This window comes from Temnothorax nylanderi, unplaced genomic scaffold, assembly GCF_030848795.1.
Source record: "Temnothorax nylanderi isolate EJ_2023f unplaced genomic scaffold, tnyl_v1.0 TNYL_tig0018_pilon, whole genome shotgun sequence".
NCBI lineage: Eukaryota > Metazoa > Arthropoda > Insecta > Hymenoptera > Formicidae > Temnothorax > Temnothorax nylanderi.
In genome coordinates this window covers 437,523-455,576 of record NW_027249080.1, presented here as the reverse complement: position 1 = coordinate 455,576, position 18,054 = coordinate 437,523, and the positions used below count along the sequence as shown (strand labels likewise).

Sequence of the window (18,054 nt, the reverse complement as noted above, 5' to 3'; positions counted from 1 at the left end):
AATGATTGAAAGTAACGGAATTGAAATGCTTCGTTTCAGGTCTGTTAATAATCTGGCACTTAGGCGAGAATGCGCACCCCTGCTGAGACCGAGACTCTGGCCCAACCCGAAATGTACAACTTGGAAACCGAGGAAACGGGGACGTCCGCGGACGTGAGCGGAGTGGTCTTATCGTCTCCCCATCCAGAGGCTCATATATTTACTAACAGGTAATTCCCTCTTCTTGTTAAATCTTAATTCTTGATAAGATTTTAATAATACCGATGCGCTTGATCGAGACGATAATTTTGCGGTAATATCGGAAAGACGAAACACAAACAAAAGACAAGAAAGGGAGAAAAGATAAGTAAGAGTAGTGAGTAAGAGACAGATAAGTAAAGTAGCACTTTTCGCCCTTTCGATACAGCAATTCATCCGTCAACGTACCTGAAAACATTTCTCTTGTAAGAGGAAAGAAAATTTTCACATATTTCTACATTGAATTTATTACTTGCAATTATTATTGAGGTATCATAGGTTGCATTATTAAATACTTATACATATAATGCGATGTTTATATAATAGTAATAACTGTAAACAGTCTCAAGTTAAATTTTAATTATTCGGGATTTTATTCATTCTTATGTTAGAAGTAACATTGCTAGTTTTATCACTTCTTTGTCTTTTTCCCTTTTTTAATTCTTTCCTTATACAAATACAAAATAGCATGTTGTACGCAAGTAATAATAAAGTATTATTATTTAATTGTTAATTAACTATTATTAGTTATTACAATATTTATCTCATTATTAATTAACTATTAATTCAATTATTTAACATTTGATAAGGTATTTCAATATTAACAATCAATGCCTCGTATCAACGCACATCGGTCGAATATTAGTGAATATTGACCATATTTCCGTGTTCTTATATTATGCACACTTATTTTTTTATGAAAAGAAATAAATTATAATAAATAGTTTTGGGGAATCGAGTCGATATATTGCCGCCAAGTTTATCATTACAGAACGCGATCTGATGACTGTTATCGGTGTATAAAGGATGTAAAAGCTGATAGATATTTTGTATTGTATATTTGTGAATTTGAAATAGCGCGGGTCGCATTATCTCTGCTCGCGCATTGCGTCGCAAACGAGCGAGCGAGCGAGCGAGCGCTGTCGATAGCATGTGACGGTGATGTTGGAGCAGCAGATAAGTCGAGAGAGAAAGAGAGGAACGAGAGAGGAAGAAGGAGAAGAAAGAGAGAGGGGAAAAAATGATAGAGAGGAAAACAAAGATTAAAGAAGACGTGCTGCTCGTGCTAGTCGCATCGTGCCCGTCGTGGTATATATCGCGCGCTTGGTTATCTGGGTAGTAGTTCCGACACTCCGTTCGTCAGTAAAGTGGGATACATTTCGTACGTGAGTGCCGTGCGTGTCGCTCTCGGATCCGAAACGATCGGTGGTCGGTGGCGCGACGTGACGACGACGACGCTAGTCTCTCGCCGACCGCGTTGTAACAGTGCTCCCGTTGTACCTACCTACGTCCATGTGCTGTACGCGACGCGATGGTCCTCGCGCGTTTTTTCCTCAGCAAGAAGCCAGCGACGCAGAACGACGACGCTGCCGCCGGTGACCCCACCGCCGTTACGATAGTACCCGACGATGTGGCCAGCGCTACGACGAAGAGGTGAGGCCGGTGAGGCGAGAGTCGCCCGGGTGCCTTTGTAACGCGCTTCACGATAGCGGATCCCGTGAAACTCGCCCGGGTCTTCGGAATGCGCTCGCGATAGCGGCTCCATCAACAACTCCTCTCGCCCGACGCGGCGTGTCGTTTCGTTATCGGCCGTCAGAGACAATCGAGAAATTCCAAGCCGACGTAATCCCTTGTGTTTCACCATGTTTCACACACGAACGTCGCGTTCTGCCAGGAAGTAGTGTTAAAAATGATAATGCCGTAGTAAGTTATTAACGTTTTTTCTTAACGTATACGTTAAGAAAAGAAAATAATAGAACCTTCCTGTGTCTGCTCCGAGATACATCGATCGTCTTGATGTCATGAGAGACGAGACGTGAAATTTTTAACTGGAGTTGCTGCGTTGTTACCTCGTAAATCTCTAAAGAAGAGCGGTATTGGAAAGCGCAGATACTCGTAAAAGAAGGGGTTCTCATCTTTTGAAACTTGCATCTCGGGCGTATCAGTGTAGGTTTTTTTTTTTTCGAAGAACTTTCTGAATTGATGAATACTAGTTTGTTTCACTCTAACTCATTGCACCAATGTTGGTGCATGTGCATCAGTTCAGGAAGTTCTTTGAAAAAGACGGAATAATATTCTAGCGCTGTGATGCGGGGCAACAAATGCTTGGCTGCGACATTCTCTTTTAATGAAAAATCGAGGTTTGACGCTACCGTCAATTTCTGCAACGTCTTGTTCTAGTAGAGTTATAATTATGCTATAGAGATACGTCGCTTGCACAAACAACCAACGTTATATGTATATATATATGATTCAAATGCGTTAAAAATATCTCCTTTCGTATCGTTGAGCCAATGGTGAAATCGCAATTTTTACGAAACAGTAAATGACATAGAAAGTTGCTGTTACTCCGTTTTTTTTAGAAATCGAATTTTTACGCGATTGATGGGTTTCAGTTATAATTACATTCTATCGTTTTTCATAAAGAACACATCCTTGCTATATAGATGCATTTCTATAAACATAAATAATTAGGATTCTATATGTAGGTATCTCAAATACATTATAATGCAATCTCTTTTTTCGAATGTATCAACAGATTAATACAGTTACAAAAACAAAACGATTTATAAGAAATATATGTAATTTAGAATAATTAAAGGAATATGAAAGGAACGAATATATAGACGGCTTAAATGTTCACGGCGTTATCATACGACATGCTCAATCGACGATCACTTACTATTACACGTGAAATAATATTAATAATAACGTATTCAAATTAACTCAATAAATACGTAGCAATAAAATACAATGTAAAGTTGAAAAGAAACCAAGAGGTGTAGATATACCGCAGGTATCGCAATATAACTAATGTTGTGGTATAATATAACGCGTAATGTAACTAATCATGTAAAAAAATCCGCCGTCAGTCCGCCGTTAGTCTGGCGTATTTGTTTACGGCGACCAGCACGGACCTCATTGAGTGACGCCAGCAGACAGCTGATACGAAGGCCACGGCAAGCGTGCATGCACGTACTATGCATGCACGTACTTACACGACTCGCTCGTTATGCGGCGTGTCGGCTCTTGCCATGTACATTTACGCCCGGCTTCTTACGTATTCGCGGGAGAAGGACGATAAGAGAAGGCTGTCCCGAAGACAATCGTTTTATCTCGAACCGCCGCCGCCGGCCGCCGCCGCCGATCCTCTGTCAAGGGCACTGCCATTCGTGTTTCCAAGGCCACTCTCACTTCCCGAGCTCACTTTTCTACGAACTCACATTCAGGCGTATTAAAAATGCATAGGTGTATTAGCGTGACGACTTATTCGTATTTCATCGAGAAATAAAAATTTTAAATCGAACTTTACCTTTAATCGCTAGCTTATCATATTATCGTTCAAAAAATAACTTGTTAGACGATTTATTTCTTATCAATTTGTCTCACAAAGTCAAACTCTATCCGTATTAAAAAATCTGTGTCTTATCCGAAACGTTTTACAATCTTCTTGTCGAAAAAAATTTCTTTCTCCTCGCAACACGTTCTTTAATTTTTTTTTTAGTTCAGTTCGTTACATATTCGCACGGAGAATTTACTATTGATCAAAATTACTGACCAGACTTTTAGCCGGAGCAGTATTAATGTATCTAATGAATGCGACTAACATTCCACGATATATGTAGCGATAATATGTATAACAAGCGACACTGTCATCGTTCGAGCACGCGATGTGATAACGTCGCGTCGGCGTGAAAATACACAGTCGGCCTATGTATCGGCACTATTTTGATATTTTTCCACGCGATCGACAGCCCGTTCTTCCAGACGCGTCGGCGTTAACACTCACAAATTAAACTTTTCTTAGACCCTCAATAGAACATAAAATTTGAGCAAAATAAAGGGCAGTGAGAGTAATGCGGTTGTTAATACGTGAGTCGTGGGTGTACATTGTTGTTTGATTAGATATGATATACATACGTACAGAACCGGATGTTTCGGTTTCACTTCGGGCCATCTTCAGCGATAAAATAAAAAAAATTAATTAAAAAACCCCATGTTTTCAGACAAAAGTAAATAAGCATCTCCAGATTTCTAATTCTACTTACATATAAATTTGGATAAAATTGCCGCGCACTCGGCATGTTTTCCCGCGTGCTGGTATCGGTTATCAATAAAATCAACAGCGATAACACTAGTTTAAACACAACACACCGGCTTGTTTATGCAATTCCTTTCGCACGCGCACGAAATTCCTGCTTTTCTTTTTAGGTATCGTTTCACGTACGTTAGAAATCATTGTAAAATCTTATTGTTAGTGAAATTTTGAAAAGTTAGCTTTATGTCGTAAAAAGAAAACGATAAAACGAAGAATCTCCTTTTTTTTCTTTTTATTTTATTTTAGATTACTTTTAAAGAATTCACACACACATATACTCTTTAGATAAAATTTTACCTAAACTCTCGTTTAAGAAAATATAGTTTGAACTAGCTCTAAAGAAAAAATTAAAAATTCGTTTTTTCTTATTTAGCTTTAATTAATTACAATAAGCAAAGTTCCGTTATCTAACAGTTTTAGCTTTAAGTTAACGGCAAGCGTTTTTTCCATTACATCGCAAGAATCCAAGACTAATTAAACATTTACTAGACGTTTTATTAACATTTTAATACATGTAAAATAAGAATATTAAGAAATGGGGATTCAAAGTATGGAGAACATCTGAGTACATGTTTATCGTGTATATGACCGCAAATAATACCGCTCAATCTGGAACGGATAAAGATACACGTATGTACTTTACATACTTAAATAAATATATCTACGACACACAAATATTATTTCATATGGACAAAGGTGAAGAGCAACGGCAAATGTTATTACTAGAAGATTGTTTGAAACTCTGTTGTTTTGTGCGTTTACTTGATAAGTATTTGAAAAATGAAGAATTTTCTTTCGGGAGCTTTATTTATAATTTAATGCCACATTACATGCATTTTAATATTAATTGATTATAGTACTTAAAATAAAGGATATTCTACGGAAGTATGTATTTATATAATAACGTCATTTATCAAGTACTTTTTATCGCATTTTTATATTGCGACAGAAGAGTGACACCGTTCGGGTAACTCAAGGAAGTGATCAATCATGTCATTTGTATAGATTTTTTTTTCTTCATAGCTACACTAACACATATTTTAATCAATTTCCCCGAATTGAAAGAATCTGTCCGTGAGACGCTAAAGAACTTAGTAGAGCATGACTTGTACTATCAGTCGAGAATTAAATTTAGAAACATGTATCTATATCTATATATGTCTGTATGCAGCTGCGACGTAAAGAGCGCGATCGATATCCGCGTTGCATGCCACTTTTGTTGCATTCCGTTCAAAGATTTTTGTGTTGCGCTCTCATAACGAATAAAACGCCCGATAACACGGCACCATGTTATCAGAGCCGGTAATATTAATCTCCGCAATGCGCATGAAAAGTTGCATCGTATCAATCGAAATTATAGTGGGCGTGACATTTCGTGTCTCCGCGATGCGATATCAATGCACAATACATGCACAAAACGTTTGATAATCTCAATCTCGAGAAATTTTTTAATAAATTTATTGTCTATTCTTTTCGTAGAAACTTTCGAGAAAAATCTCTTCACTCTTTAATATATATTTTTATTATATGATGCATCTAGATAATTAAATTCTAGAAAAATAAGATTTAATTGAATTTAAATGAAAACAGTTTTACTATTGATAAAAATACTGCTCATTTCTTTTTATCTTTGCGAACATAACAAAACTCAAAAATTTATTTTTTAGAAAAATGCTTTTATCTTTAACTAAAAAGCTCTTAGTATTAATATTTTAGTTAGAGAAAAAAGCAATTGATCAAAGAATCTGTTATTAAAAATATTATTTAGTAATTAAGCAATTTGTGTTACTTCCATAAATAATTCTATAAATATTTCTATAGATACTGATGTCCAATCCGGAGTAACGCGCTTTCTCGCACTTGCCAGATAGGCTCGTATTAACCGAGAAAAAGAGAGAAACGTAGATAAATATGTCCACCATTTAGCCTGTCAGCCTGTAAAAAGTCATTGACACAAACGCAAATCTTTTGCCACGTGTAGCCTTGAAAAGACGTCTGCGAGCGAGGCGTTGCGATTGTTATCGCTACAATATCATCTTTTGACAGTCTTCGAAGCAGAAAGAAGAAGCAGATAAAGTGAATTTTCGAAGAAAATAGGGGAACGACGCCAAATTAATTAATACCCAATAACATAAAGAAAAATGAAATTGTACTACTGTTTTACAAATATTTAATATGTTACAGCGAATGTCTTAATTGATAGATGTTTTAAAATTTATAAAATTAATATCAAGGTGATATCAGATGTCACTCTGTGACCATTGTGTTTAAAAATAGACTATTATGAGTCTACGTGTTTTATTTGTTATCGTTAAGACATAGCCGTCTTCGGTCAGCTGATAATTTTGACGTGCGAGAAATGTCAGAATTCCAATAACGATTCGACAGTTTTAATATTATCGATATCGTTCATACATAAAAAATGGAGAGTTAGAATAATATATCAAGAATAATATACGCAAGTTCTCTTTCTCTACTTAAAATTGCTTTTTATCTAAGACAATGATATAACTATAGCAAAGACATTGCTATAGCTCTATTGCTATAGCCAAATCATTATCAATCCTCATATCTTAAGTATCTATTGATAGTTCAGAGAAACTTAATGGTTTCAATTAAATACGGATTCTGTATCAAACAATGCTAAATGCATCAGTATTGACGGTGGCAGATTTATTTGGCATTTTAAGACTTATGGACGCAGCTTAATTTGGGATCTCTTAGATTCTGATCTCCATGTGATCAAAAATCTGTCAATATTGAGACCATCCGGCGATTGCTATCGCCGGCGTGACGTGCGGCATACATGCGTCGTTTCTTATCGTTCATCGGACCGCACATAGATAATTATGTGCAATATTCGATTGCTTTTTTTTGCGGATCATTCTCAGTGCAACTTGCATCAGGTTAAGTCTCTCTTCTCTTGGATCGATTACTTTGCGATAGGAAGGCTCTTCTGCTATATTACACTGCACGATTCAAAAATTGTTCCGCTAAAAGAAACAAAAGATTAAGAAAGTAAATGAAAAGAGAAGAAAATCCATAAAGGGAAAGAAAAAGAATTTTTATATATATCTTTAATTTTATAATGTGTACAATGTTTTAATTAAAGAGAGAAAATACATTATTTAAAATCATTTATCATAAATTGAATAATCGAAATTTAGAAACATCTAATATCTTGCACAATATTCTTCTCTTTATGGTGAACGGCTGCATTCACAATCAAACATTGTTTCGCAAATCTTTTCTGCGTTTGGTAAAAAATACGTACGAATAATACTTACATAAAATCTATATATAACGAAAAGTACAATATGCAGCAAAGATAAGATTCGTGCGTTGTTACGAATACTATATTTACAGTAATCCTATTCATCTTTGAATATTCAAAGAGTGCGTACCGAGGAACAAAGCATACGTGAACATGTAATTAATTTCGTAATTAGTAACATACTCTTGAATTGTGAGTTTTATTACCTGTTCGCGAACGCACGTGCTTTTATGCATAATACATTGGAATAGTATCATCGGTTAATTTGAATCTGTTGTCCTCGATATTTGTACTTTTATTTCGGACATTGCCGTAATGTATTGCGATAAATGTACATTGCGATAGCGTATGTACGATTTGCGTCAGGTATTATCGAAAAAATCTGTAATCTATATATACAAAATTTCAGCATGCTGTGTATCCAAGAGGAGCTGGCTCAGCTGAGTGAAATCGCGGGAAGCCCCGAACGGCTAATCACCGAGCTGCGTGAGGTTCAATTGCCGAATAGTAATCACCTCAATTCCGCGAGTAACTCCAGCGACGCCGCGACAAAATGCGCTCCCGGATCGGAAAGCATCGATTCTCAACGATCGAGTTGGGTCGAGGGCATCCTGGGATGCATGCGTCCCGTTTGGACCATGTTATCGAAGGCCGCTATTAATGATAAAATCAAGGGACTTTCAAGTAAGTTATGTAAGTTTCCATGTGGCTTTTTTCTCCTATTATTTTTCTCTCCTCTTTTTAAATTAAGTTGCAGTGTGCCAAAAATTGCTTCAATATTTTGTATAAATCTTTATATTTTACGTGCAGTAGAAATTAATGGCAAAATATAATCGTTATAATCGTCGTTCTTTACGACTGTCTTAGAAGGGGTATTCGAAGTAACAATAGATTAAATCTGTTCTTTTCAAGATCAGTTTTAGATACAATCATGTACTTAAAATAGGATTTATGCATATGAGCGTAATCTCTTGCTTTGAATGCCTGAAATAGTCGTCGTTTTGAAAAGATTTTTATAAGTTACGTTTAGCGCAGCTATTTAAACGAACTGCCTGTTTTAGCTGACGATTGGGAGATACCCTTCGAAGCAATTAGCGAGCTGCAATGGCTCGGATCTGGGGCTCAAGGTGCAGTATTTAGTGGAAAATTAAATAAGGAAATAGTAGCTGTGAAAAAGGTGAAGGAACCGAAAGAGACTGACATACGTCATTTGCGGAAACTCAATCATCCGAATATTGTGCACTTTAAGTAAGGCTCACTATTTTTTCTATAATATTAAGATATTATAGAGGTCACATTACAAAATGTTTATCGTCAAACGTTCATCTGATGTTTACAGAGGAGTGTGTACAAAACCTCCTTGCTATTGCATAATAATGGAGTTTTGTCCGTTTGGGCCATTATATGACCTTCTAAGAGCTGGAGAACCGGTTCCTCCTGCTAGATTGGTGTCATGGTCAAAACAGATAGCTGCTGGGATGGCGTATCTTCATGCTCACAAAATCATACACAGAGATCTCAAAAGTCCAAAGTAAGTAAACGATAAAATGGATAAAAGCACTCTTCGAAATAAATAATAGTTATAAACATTTTTGCTTGATTCCAATTTTTTATTCCAATTTGATTGATTCAAAAATTGAAATTAGCTAAATAATTCATGCATGGAGCATGGTTTGATAGATCTATATATGAGATAAACTATAAAATTTAATTGAAATAAAAAAATTTCTTTTTAAATAAAATACATCCAAAATCTATAATAATTGTAGAATAACGAGAAAATTATTGTATTTGTAGTGTTCTAATAGGACAAGGGGAAGTAGTAAAGATCAGTGATTTCGGCACGAGTAGACAGTGGAATGAAATTAGCACGAAAATGACTTTCGCTGGTACGGTGGCGTGGATGGCGCCGGAGGTAATCAGGAACGAGCTATGCTCGGAGAAGGTGGACATATGGTCGTACGGGGTCGTACTATGGGAATTACTGAGCGGCGAGATACCTTACAAGGATGTAGATTCCTCCGCTGTTATGTGGGGAGTGGGCAGCAATTCTCTTCATTTACCAATTCCCACCAGTTGCCCGGAGGGATATGGGCTACTGGTTAAGCAGTGTTGGTCAGCCAAACCGCGTAACAGGCCTTCCTTCAAACTCATCGAGATGCACCTCGCTATTGCAGCTGTTGATGTACTCTCCACGGAACCTGAAGATTATTTTAAGGCACAGGTGGGGCACCCATTTGATATAATGCAAATTTTCAGAAATTTTATTTCAGTTACTTGAGTAGATGATAATAATCCAGTACTAAAGTGTTTGTTAAATAAGCAAAACATACAAAAGTGTTTTTCTATTTTATATCATGTATAAATATATTATGTATTTTTTAAAATGTATTATTATATCACATTATGTAATATATTTATCTTAATTTTATATTATTCATAAACACATTGAAAATTCTCATTTATTCTTTTGGTCGTTACATACAATAAAGTCTAGTAACAATTTGCAAAATTTTTAATATAACAAAGAAGCAGTTTTAACGAATGGCTAACGAAATAAGTAATAAATAACGAATTGTTCTTTGTGCAATTATTAATCAGAGTAGGTAGAGATGCGTAGATAGCGAAATTATCTTCATTACAGCAATCTTGGAAGAAGGAAATACAGGAACACATGCAGCATATGCCACTATTTACTAATACCGATCCACGTTTCGAGGCTGAGCTAATCCGACGGAGGAAGGATGAATTGCGACACGCTCAGGATGTCAGAGAACACTATGAGCGTAAACTCGAACGTACTAACAATCTGTACTTGGAACTAAACTCTATTCTACTGCAATTAGAATTACGCGAGCGAGATGTGATAAAGTAAGAAAAAAACCACATAATATATAAAGATAGAGTCAAAGAGTCAAAGTATTTCTGTAACATATACATGTGCAATTGTGTTGTCCATATGTGTATGAGCGATGTACTATATGATATTCTGTATTTTTTTTAAATACAGACGACGCAGTATCGCTTTGCATAACCGCTTTGCGCTTACGGGACTGATAGCACAAGACTGCAGCCGAACTCGCACATTTGGAAATAAATGTCTGGTTTGTCTCAGGAGAGAACAGCAATCAACAGGATACAAGCAGTACAAGAAACGTCTTGTCCGTCCTTTGCTGAAGGCCCAGGAGAGGCTGTACCGCAGACGCAATGGCACAGTACAGTTCTCCACTTCCTCAACGCCTACTACTCCTCCATCGCCCACGGATTCACCACAGAGCCCCGTCAAAGCCACCATGTACACGCAGCTGAACGAATCCAATCAACCGGAAACTGTTTTAGCACCAAGCAATAGCTTCAAACAGCGTAAATACAGGCATCGTAGGGTCGGTTCGGGTTGTGGTCTAAGTTCCAGTCCTAGATCGAGTCCTCATCGTGAAAGAAAGGTGAAAATCTAGATATAATTAAAGAGAAAATATTAAAGATAATTTTGATTGTCTTCTGTCAACCCTTTCAATATCTTGTGCTCCTGATTAATTCCTTGAATTCAAATAAAAGAATTTTTTGAAAGAATATATCCTTTTTGTAAGAATATTGAGACTCTTAATTTCATGATAGATTAGTTTACATTACACCTCTTAAGAAATTCTCAATGTATGTTGTATATGGTATGGTTCCTAATTTATAGAGTACAGAGGTACCTGGAAGATTCGTTGACAGTCACACACAAACGGACACCGCAGACATCAGTGAATCGGATCACACCTCGGTAGCGAATATAGCACTTTCTTTACCGGAGAAATCCTCCTTGGACCTCGTCAGAAGACATTCATTGCATAAGCAAACAACAGAATGCTTAAACGGGAATCCAATTTTGCCGGAAACGCATTATCCTATGCAAACGAGTTCGTGCTCCAGCCCCGAGCACTTAGATGAAAATAATTCCAATGGAAACGAACGTTTGAGGGATTGTAGCGACGACGACAATCTTGAGACTCTCGGCAGAAAAGTCAGCGAAATTATTAATGCGAATCGTCTTATCATTGACAATGGAAATGGCGATGATGTCATAATCTCTCATAGGTATTGCATAATAATATCCGCGAAAATGTAATTTACTTTTATTGTATATTCAGTATTTATTAAATTAATCAAACATTACAGTAGAAATAAAGAAGATTCGGTTAAATTATCTGGGCACTATGTGGAGCAATCCGATAAAATACGAGCTTCTTCGGACAATACGGATGATCGCGAAGACGATGCTTGTGAAGAAAGCTGGTCGGATGAAGAGGGAGAGGATCCAAGTTATACTTACAACTATTCCTTAAGACGAAGAAGGTATATTTTAGTCGATAGTGAATTCAACTTCAAATTCCACAGCCGTATTAAAAGATTCAGTCAATAGTGGACTAATTCAGCTAATTCTTATTTAAAAAAAATTTTTTTTTAAATACACATTTTAAAGTTAAAAAAATTAATTTAAATAGGAATTTATCAAACAACCTTTTTAATTTTTTAGAAAATAAATTAGATTATTGCTGCAAAATTTTATGGTATAAATATTATTTTGCGAAAAACTTTTGACAGATTTGTTTATTTTACAAGCATTTCAACAGCTATTTAAATGTTCGCTTCTAGCAATACATAATTGAGTCATATTAAGAATATGACTCTATATAATAATATATATTCCCTCCAATATTAGTATCGCAAGAAGGCCGATCGGTCCCGGATGCAGATTACGAAGATCTAAACTAACAATACCCGGGAGAATACAGGGGGCATTAGCTTCTGATGAGGAAAATACTTCTGAATATTCGCATCCTCCGTCCAGTCAGACTTCCACCTTAGAAAGTAATCCGGATGTTCAACGAGTTCTTCGTAATATACATCATTCCCAAAAAGTGAGTAAATTGAATAATATATTTTAGTTTTAGATGAATAAATTCTAATAAACAATTGTACGATTATATACTATTATATATTATTTTGGTAAGAAAATATAAACAGATTCACATTACATTATCGTGCATTGTTACAAACGAATAACCACATGCGAAAAACAATACAAATTATATTTTGCAGAAAATAAAATATATTTCACGAATGTTATTATACATGATAGTAAGTGAATTTTACATTTACAAATTAATATACTGCAATATTGAAGAGAAAATATAAGTGAATATATTAAGCCGTTTTGAATTGGGTTTTTCATAATTTTTTTCTAATTTGTTTAGTTTTTCGCGGGTGGTAAAAAATATTTATAAACAACATATTTCTTAAAAAATTATGAAATTAACGTACACATTTAATTTAAACTCAGAGAAAGGAAATAGACGATGTTTCTGACACATCGAGTCAATCGGAAACGGACGAAGTCAGTGAAGTTACAATTGCATCTCAACCGGCAAGTGGATCTATGAAGATGGAGAGCCGAATATAGATTAGTTGTTAGTGTAATTTTTATATCTGATTTATGATCGGTTTATAAGTTAGATTTACTGCCTGAGTGAATGTCAGTAATCACGTCATTCTTCATTCTGTAACTTATGTTGAATATTGTAGATAATTGTCTATTCATATATGTATACATACACATACATAATGACATATATACATATATACTTGCATCCATATACATCTCCATATACATATAAACATGTATACATACATGTATTAAAAAGTATGTAATATTATTTAGAAAACAAATAATTCGGTAAGCAGATAATTCGAGAATTCGAGACTTTATATCCTGATTGATTATTAAAGCCAAACAATTTTCGAAGACATTCTTAATCATTGTTTAATCAGTTGCATATATAGATTGCTAAAAAGTCAGATTAATATTGCTCAAGTTTATTTGAGTTTATTACGCAACATTTTTTATAGCACATACAACATGAGAACATGAGAATATGAGTATAAAGTGTATAGCGTAATTCTCGTTCAACAAATCTAGATACTGCTTCGAAGGATATTATTTGCAGATGCAGTGGTTATATTATTATTATCCGCAATCGCATAAGTACATCGAACATTTTTATGCTTAATACTCATTTACTTCACTGTAATAATCGCCATTAGTAAATGTTAAGCTACATACTGCTCGGTGTACTTCGCAGATAAGAAGAATCATGTATTTTTATTTCTTCCATGGCATCTAATATTTTGCATTCGCAGTTCTCTCCGAATACGCAAGTGTACTAAATCACAAATCTAATTTCAAACTGTGCATACCCATTGCCATAGAAATAAGTTTTCATTGAAAAAAATGCAGGCAGTCAACAACTTTGAAAATTCACGTATTTCTCTGCTTATGTATGTGTTTATATTTGACGAAATGAAAAGGCAGCTGTGTGTAAATAGTGAGATGCCTTCATAGTTATGAAAGCATCTAGCTGATGATATTATGTATATGCACAGTTTAAATGCATTGTCTTAAAGAAAAAGGAAAAAAGAATTTAATAAACCTCTCGAAACAGAATAGAAATGTACAACGTAACGATAATGAATTTTATTATGACATAAGTGCCTATGGCAATTTGCATGCATCGACCGAGGTGTCTAGTGAAAGTTAGAGAATTGATAATAATACGCAATTTAGTCTTTGAAGCATGTATTGAAAGATATTGTTGTACCTGTACGATCTTTTATATTTGCAATATATTATGGAATACGAAGATGTTAGGCGAAAATCGAAAAGTAAGAGAGGAAAAATACAAAAATGCGAAACTCCCTCAGAAGCTACTATATTTACAATAGGAGGGTACAGTGTACTGTCGTATGTATATTTTCCAAGACATACGCTCATACGTAAGAAACTTAATTCTTTTTTTTTTACTTCACAGCCAACAAGAGTCAGAGAGCGTAGGTCTTTAGTGACTATGTACTTATTGATTTCAGCCTAAGCATTTAATGTATAGTTTAAGAAATGAGTTGTATTGCGCGAAATAGTCAAACGCGGTGCTGGTTACGCGAGTTTCAAAAGCGAAGCTCAACAATAGCACTGGACTGCACGCGAACCCCATACTCATTCCGCGAATTACTGGTACTAATAATTATTGTAAGTCTCTCTGTTCCACACGCATGTCTACGAACTATTTCGTTTACTCGATTACAGGAAAAAAAACGATGTTTTGCATCCATCTATTGTACCTGCTTTGAAACTCAAATTGCCTTAATGACAATTATATACATCTGTATCTGTAAATATAGACAATACAACGGGAACTTAGCGAATAAGCGTAAAAGATAAGATAGGATAACGATTTTGATGTGCTCATCTGAACGAAATAATTTACGAGGCATATAAATAGAGAGAGATGTACTTTGTAGTAATCATACGTATTGTATCCATCATACTTATGCGAGTAGTTGCATAAATTGTTCCTTTTTGTGCAGTGGCAGCTAAAAAATTGACTAGTTCTATTATTATATAATAATAGAAGCAGTACACAAAATTTGTGTTATACATAAAATAAAGTTGATTTACACAACATTTTATATTTCGTTCTTTGTACAAATCCAAACAGTATATATTGCGTCGTGTGTAGAGATTATGTGAGCAGCTAAGAACATAGAGCATAACAAGATTCGAAAGGGTATTTTAAATATCGTTTGCAAATAGTTTTTTCAATGATTCTATACGATTGCTTTTTTTTAAAAACGATTATTGAAAAATTAAATATCAAAATTCTTTCGTTTTATTTTTATTCGATTGCAAAAGCTGTATTATGGCTTGAATGTCATATCACATACATTTAATATCTACATCTAATCTAACATTTTACATTAGAAGCTTTTATAACGAAATCTCATTTACGTGAATAAGATTTGGTAATTAGATCTTTAGTGCATATACGTAGCACTTATTGGAATTTACGTATTTACACGTTAATATAGTCGAATTCGATTAGAAGTCTCTGAGATCGTAATATAATTTGCATGTGTACATAATTGCTTTACATATGTTAAGTCACAAGATAAAGCATGCATAGCTGTTAAAGTACAAAAAATAAAGTTAATTTTGTACACAAATACATGTAAAACATACGTGTCTTCTTTTTACAAATATAGACATTAAAACTCAGAAGTCTGTTTGTACATGTTAATTTTCTATTGAGAGACAGACGACGAGTACAAAGTATTACTGTACGTCGTAAAAGTCAATTAACTTTACTCCCTTTAATCATTGTTATTTATGAATGTATTAAATGAGTGTGAAATTCTTAAACAATTAGAGATTTAGTTAATCATGGTTACTGCTAAAAAGCATAAGTCTTTCTCTTTGATATATATCTATTGAGGTAATGTACTCTATCTACACACACACACACGAATTGTTTCCAGCCTTTCTTTGAACAGATAAATGAACAATTAATTTCAAATAAATAAAATTCTAATTACAACAGTCACAAATTACGACAATCTCCGTTGCAGTTAGAAATTCTACCAATAGAACGAACTACTTAGAAACTCGGTGGTAGATTTATATAGGGATGAAGCGCTTTGTTTTAAACCGGTAAATAGTGACACAACTCCCTCCTTATCATCTTCTTCCTCTTCCTCGGGTAAATAATCGGGCAATCCTTCGCTGTCGGTATCGCCTTCTTGTATCTGAAAAAGGGTCATTACATCCGTATATTTAACGTGAAACATTGTGTTCAACTTTATGAACAACAATTACATTAAAATTTAAAACACACGTCTGTCATGTAAAAGCAGACTACAAATTAATTTAAAAGGTTGACAATTCTTACTAGCTTCACGAGGAATTCTTGATTAAATTTGTTCCTCGTAACCAATCTCGCTTCCATGTTATCTGCATGTCTCTCAATCGCTTCCGCAATCTGTTTCGCGGTGACGTAACTCAAGGTGCGCATAGTTACACGCTGATGCTCTACGTCGACAACAAGCGAAACGAGACCTTCGATTCTTATCAATATCGCTTCCAGCTCGGCGCGAGTTTCCTAATTATTTCGATTATCTTATTATAGACTCTCCAATGTAATAATTACTTATATTATTTTCTCACGCATGATATTGATGAACTGAAATAGACAATCAACACTTACCGGTAGTAAACCTTGAACATATAAAACTATTACATGTGTCCTCAACTTTTTGGGCTCTATAACTCGCCTGCAACGACTGCGCAAGTTATATATAGGCGGCTTCATACGCTCTATGTCATCTTTGATGTGCTGCGCCCGACTGGCTAATTTTGGTTCGCTCAAGCTGTACTTGTTAATAATCACCTCCAGAGATTCGCGCACGCCAAAGGTGGACGTTATATGTATATAATTGTCTACATTCTTAACAAATATCTCCAGAATGTCCAGAGCTAAGGTAACCACATCTACATCAGGTACTTCTAAGACGTACGCTATGTACGATAAGACCGTCTTGTCCTGCAAACAAAAGCAAGCAATCAGCCAACGATTATACCCGGTAAACCAAACGTTTGCAATACGACAGCAGTTTGCCAGCAGATTCTACTCAGTTTCTGTAATTTGCCAGTAGATTCGGTTAACTGTTTCTGATACATTTCCGCTGGCATTCTGCTGACAAAATTTACAGTACGCTTCGCAAGATCTTCAACAGCTTTGTCTATCTGGGATATAGCTCGAATCGGAGCATTCACCTTCAGAATCGTGTCGTGGTTGGCAAAATCGTCGGCGAGCTTCCTGTACGTTTGGAGGGTCTCCTGCAGCTCCCGCGGGTCCACGTCGACGTCCACGTCCACGTCCACGTCCACATCCACGTCCACGTCCACGGAATCCTCTCCGTCCATCGTCCACAAATGTTACGTTGACATCAAACACGCCTGAGATTCGTGATCGCGCGCGGCCGCTCTTAGTACGATTCGCGAAAGAGAGAACCATCAGATCCCGGGGCGAATCTTCGTCCCCATCTCGCAGAGAAAAGCAAATCCGCCGCTTTCTCCGAAACGCGCGTTATTACGTCGCAACGGCGCGGCGTCAACCTGAGGCTCGATCTAACCTTATTCCCAAGCAAAAGCGAGCCGCCGGGGAACGGGCGACATAGGTATGTGAATGTCGCGCGACGAAAAGGGATGAGCTTAGATTGTCACATTTGGCATTTGATCAAAATCGATCGAGACACGTTGCACGCACGCGAGTTACTGACCATTACTGACATCGGTCAGTATCAGTCGTTGTTATCGGCGATACCGAGGAGAAGGGATGGGGGATGGGGAAACTGCAGGTTGAATGGCAACCACAGGCGGTTGCCTTTCCGACGGCCGTCGGAAAGATTCCCGATCCTTCGAGATCGTAGCGCTTTAAAAGAACCTGTCACGTTCGTTCGCCCGTAACTTATCGCGTGGCAGGGCAGGATAATAAACAAAGCATTAAAGCTGTAACGTCCAAGCGCGTCGATATCAGAGTAAATATGTATGTATAGGCGCGTGATGCTCCGA

General features: G+C 36.0%; 2 protein-coding genes and 1 long non-coding RNA gene across 10 annotated transcripts in view; 1 reads left to right on the top strand and 2 right to left on the bottom strand.

Annotated features, from left to right (window-relative positions):
- LOC139768797 (uncharacterized) overlaps positions 1-3,371 on the bottom strand; it is a 4,605-nt gene extending 1,234 nt beyond the window's left edge. The window contains exons 1-2 of the long non-coding RNA XR_011717431.1: positions 3,237-3,371; positions 1,523-1,905 (exon numbers count right to left, since the gene is read on the bottom strand). This is a non-coding gene — a long non-coding RNA (uncharacterized lncRNA). The remainder of the gene's footprint in view (positions 1-1,522; positions 1,906-3,236) is intronic.
- Positions 1-15,111, top strand: part of Wnd (Mitogen-activated protein kinase kinase kinase 13 wallenda) — a 25,482-nt gene extending 10,371 nt beyond the window's left edge. For 3 of the 8 annotated variants that reach the window (XM_071699323.1, XM_071699322.1, XM_071699324.1), the window contains exons 2-12: positions 40-209; positions 8,020-8,303; positions 8,672-8,858; positions 8,950-9,141; positions 9,408-9,834; positions 10,255-10,481; positions 10,621-11,053; positions 11,296-11,690; positions 11,772-11,948; positions 12,316-12,514; positions 12,937-15,111. In XM_071699323.1, coding sequence (XP_071555424.1) covers positions 70-209; positions 8,020-8,303; positions 8,672-8,858; positions 8,950-9,141; positions 9,408-9,834; positions 10,255-10,481; positions 10,621-11,053; positions 11,296-11,690; positions 11,772-11,948; positions 12,316-12,514; positions 12,937-13,056 — 2,781 coding nt within the window. In that variant the 5' untranslated portion in view covers positions 40-69 and the 3' untranslated portion in view covers positions 13,057-15,111. Of the gene's footprint in view, positions 1-39; positions 210-1,535; positions 1,672-1,793; positions 1,942-8,019; positions 8,304-8,671; positions 8,859-8,949; positions 9,142-9,407; positions 9,835-10,254; positions 10,482-10,620; positions 11,054-11,295; positions 11,691-11,771; positions 11,949-12,315; positions 12,515-12,936 lie in introns of those variants that run through there. The other 5 variants (XM_071699325.1, XM_071699328.1, XM_071699329.1 and 2 more) reach the window with 5 other exon arrangements.
- On the bottom strand, positions 15,097-18,054 carry LOC139768795 (armadillo repeat-containing protein 1). The gene is made up of 4 exons (XM_071699354.1): positions 17,257-18,054; positions 16,688-17,023; positions 16,373-16,582; positions 15,097-16,229 (listed from the first exon to the last, which is right to left on the bottom strand). Exons 1-4 carry the CDS (start codon positions 17,404-17,406, stop codon positions 16,062-16,064), a joined length of 864 nt encoding a protein of 287 aa, XP_071555455.1. The 5' UTR covers positions 17,407-18,054; the 3' UTR covers positions 15,097-16,061.

Excerpts from the sequence above, each read along its gene's own strand:
- LOC139768795 (XM_071699354.1), bottom strand. The coding sequence starts at position 17,406 with ATGGACGGAGAGGATTCCGTGGACGTGGACGTGGATGTGGACGTGGAC. Across the intron at positions 17,024-17,256 it reads ACCACGACACGATTCTGAAG|GACAAGACGGTCTTATCGTA; the intron begins GTGAATGCTCCG and ends TTTTGTTTGCAG. Across the intron at positions 16,583-16,687 it reads ATGTTCAAGGTTTACTACCG|GAAACTCGCGCCGAGCTGGA; the intron begins GTAAGTGTTGAT and ends CGAAATAATTAG.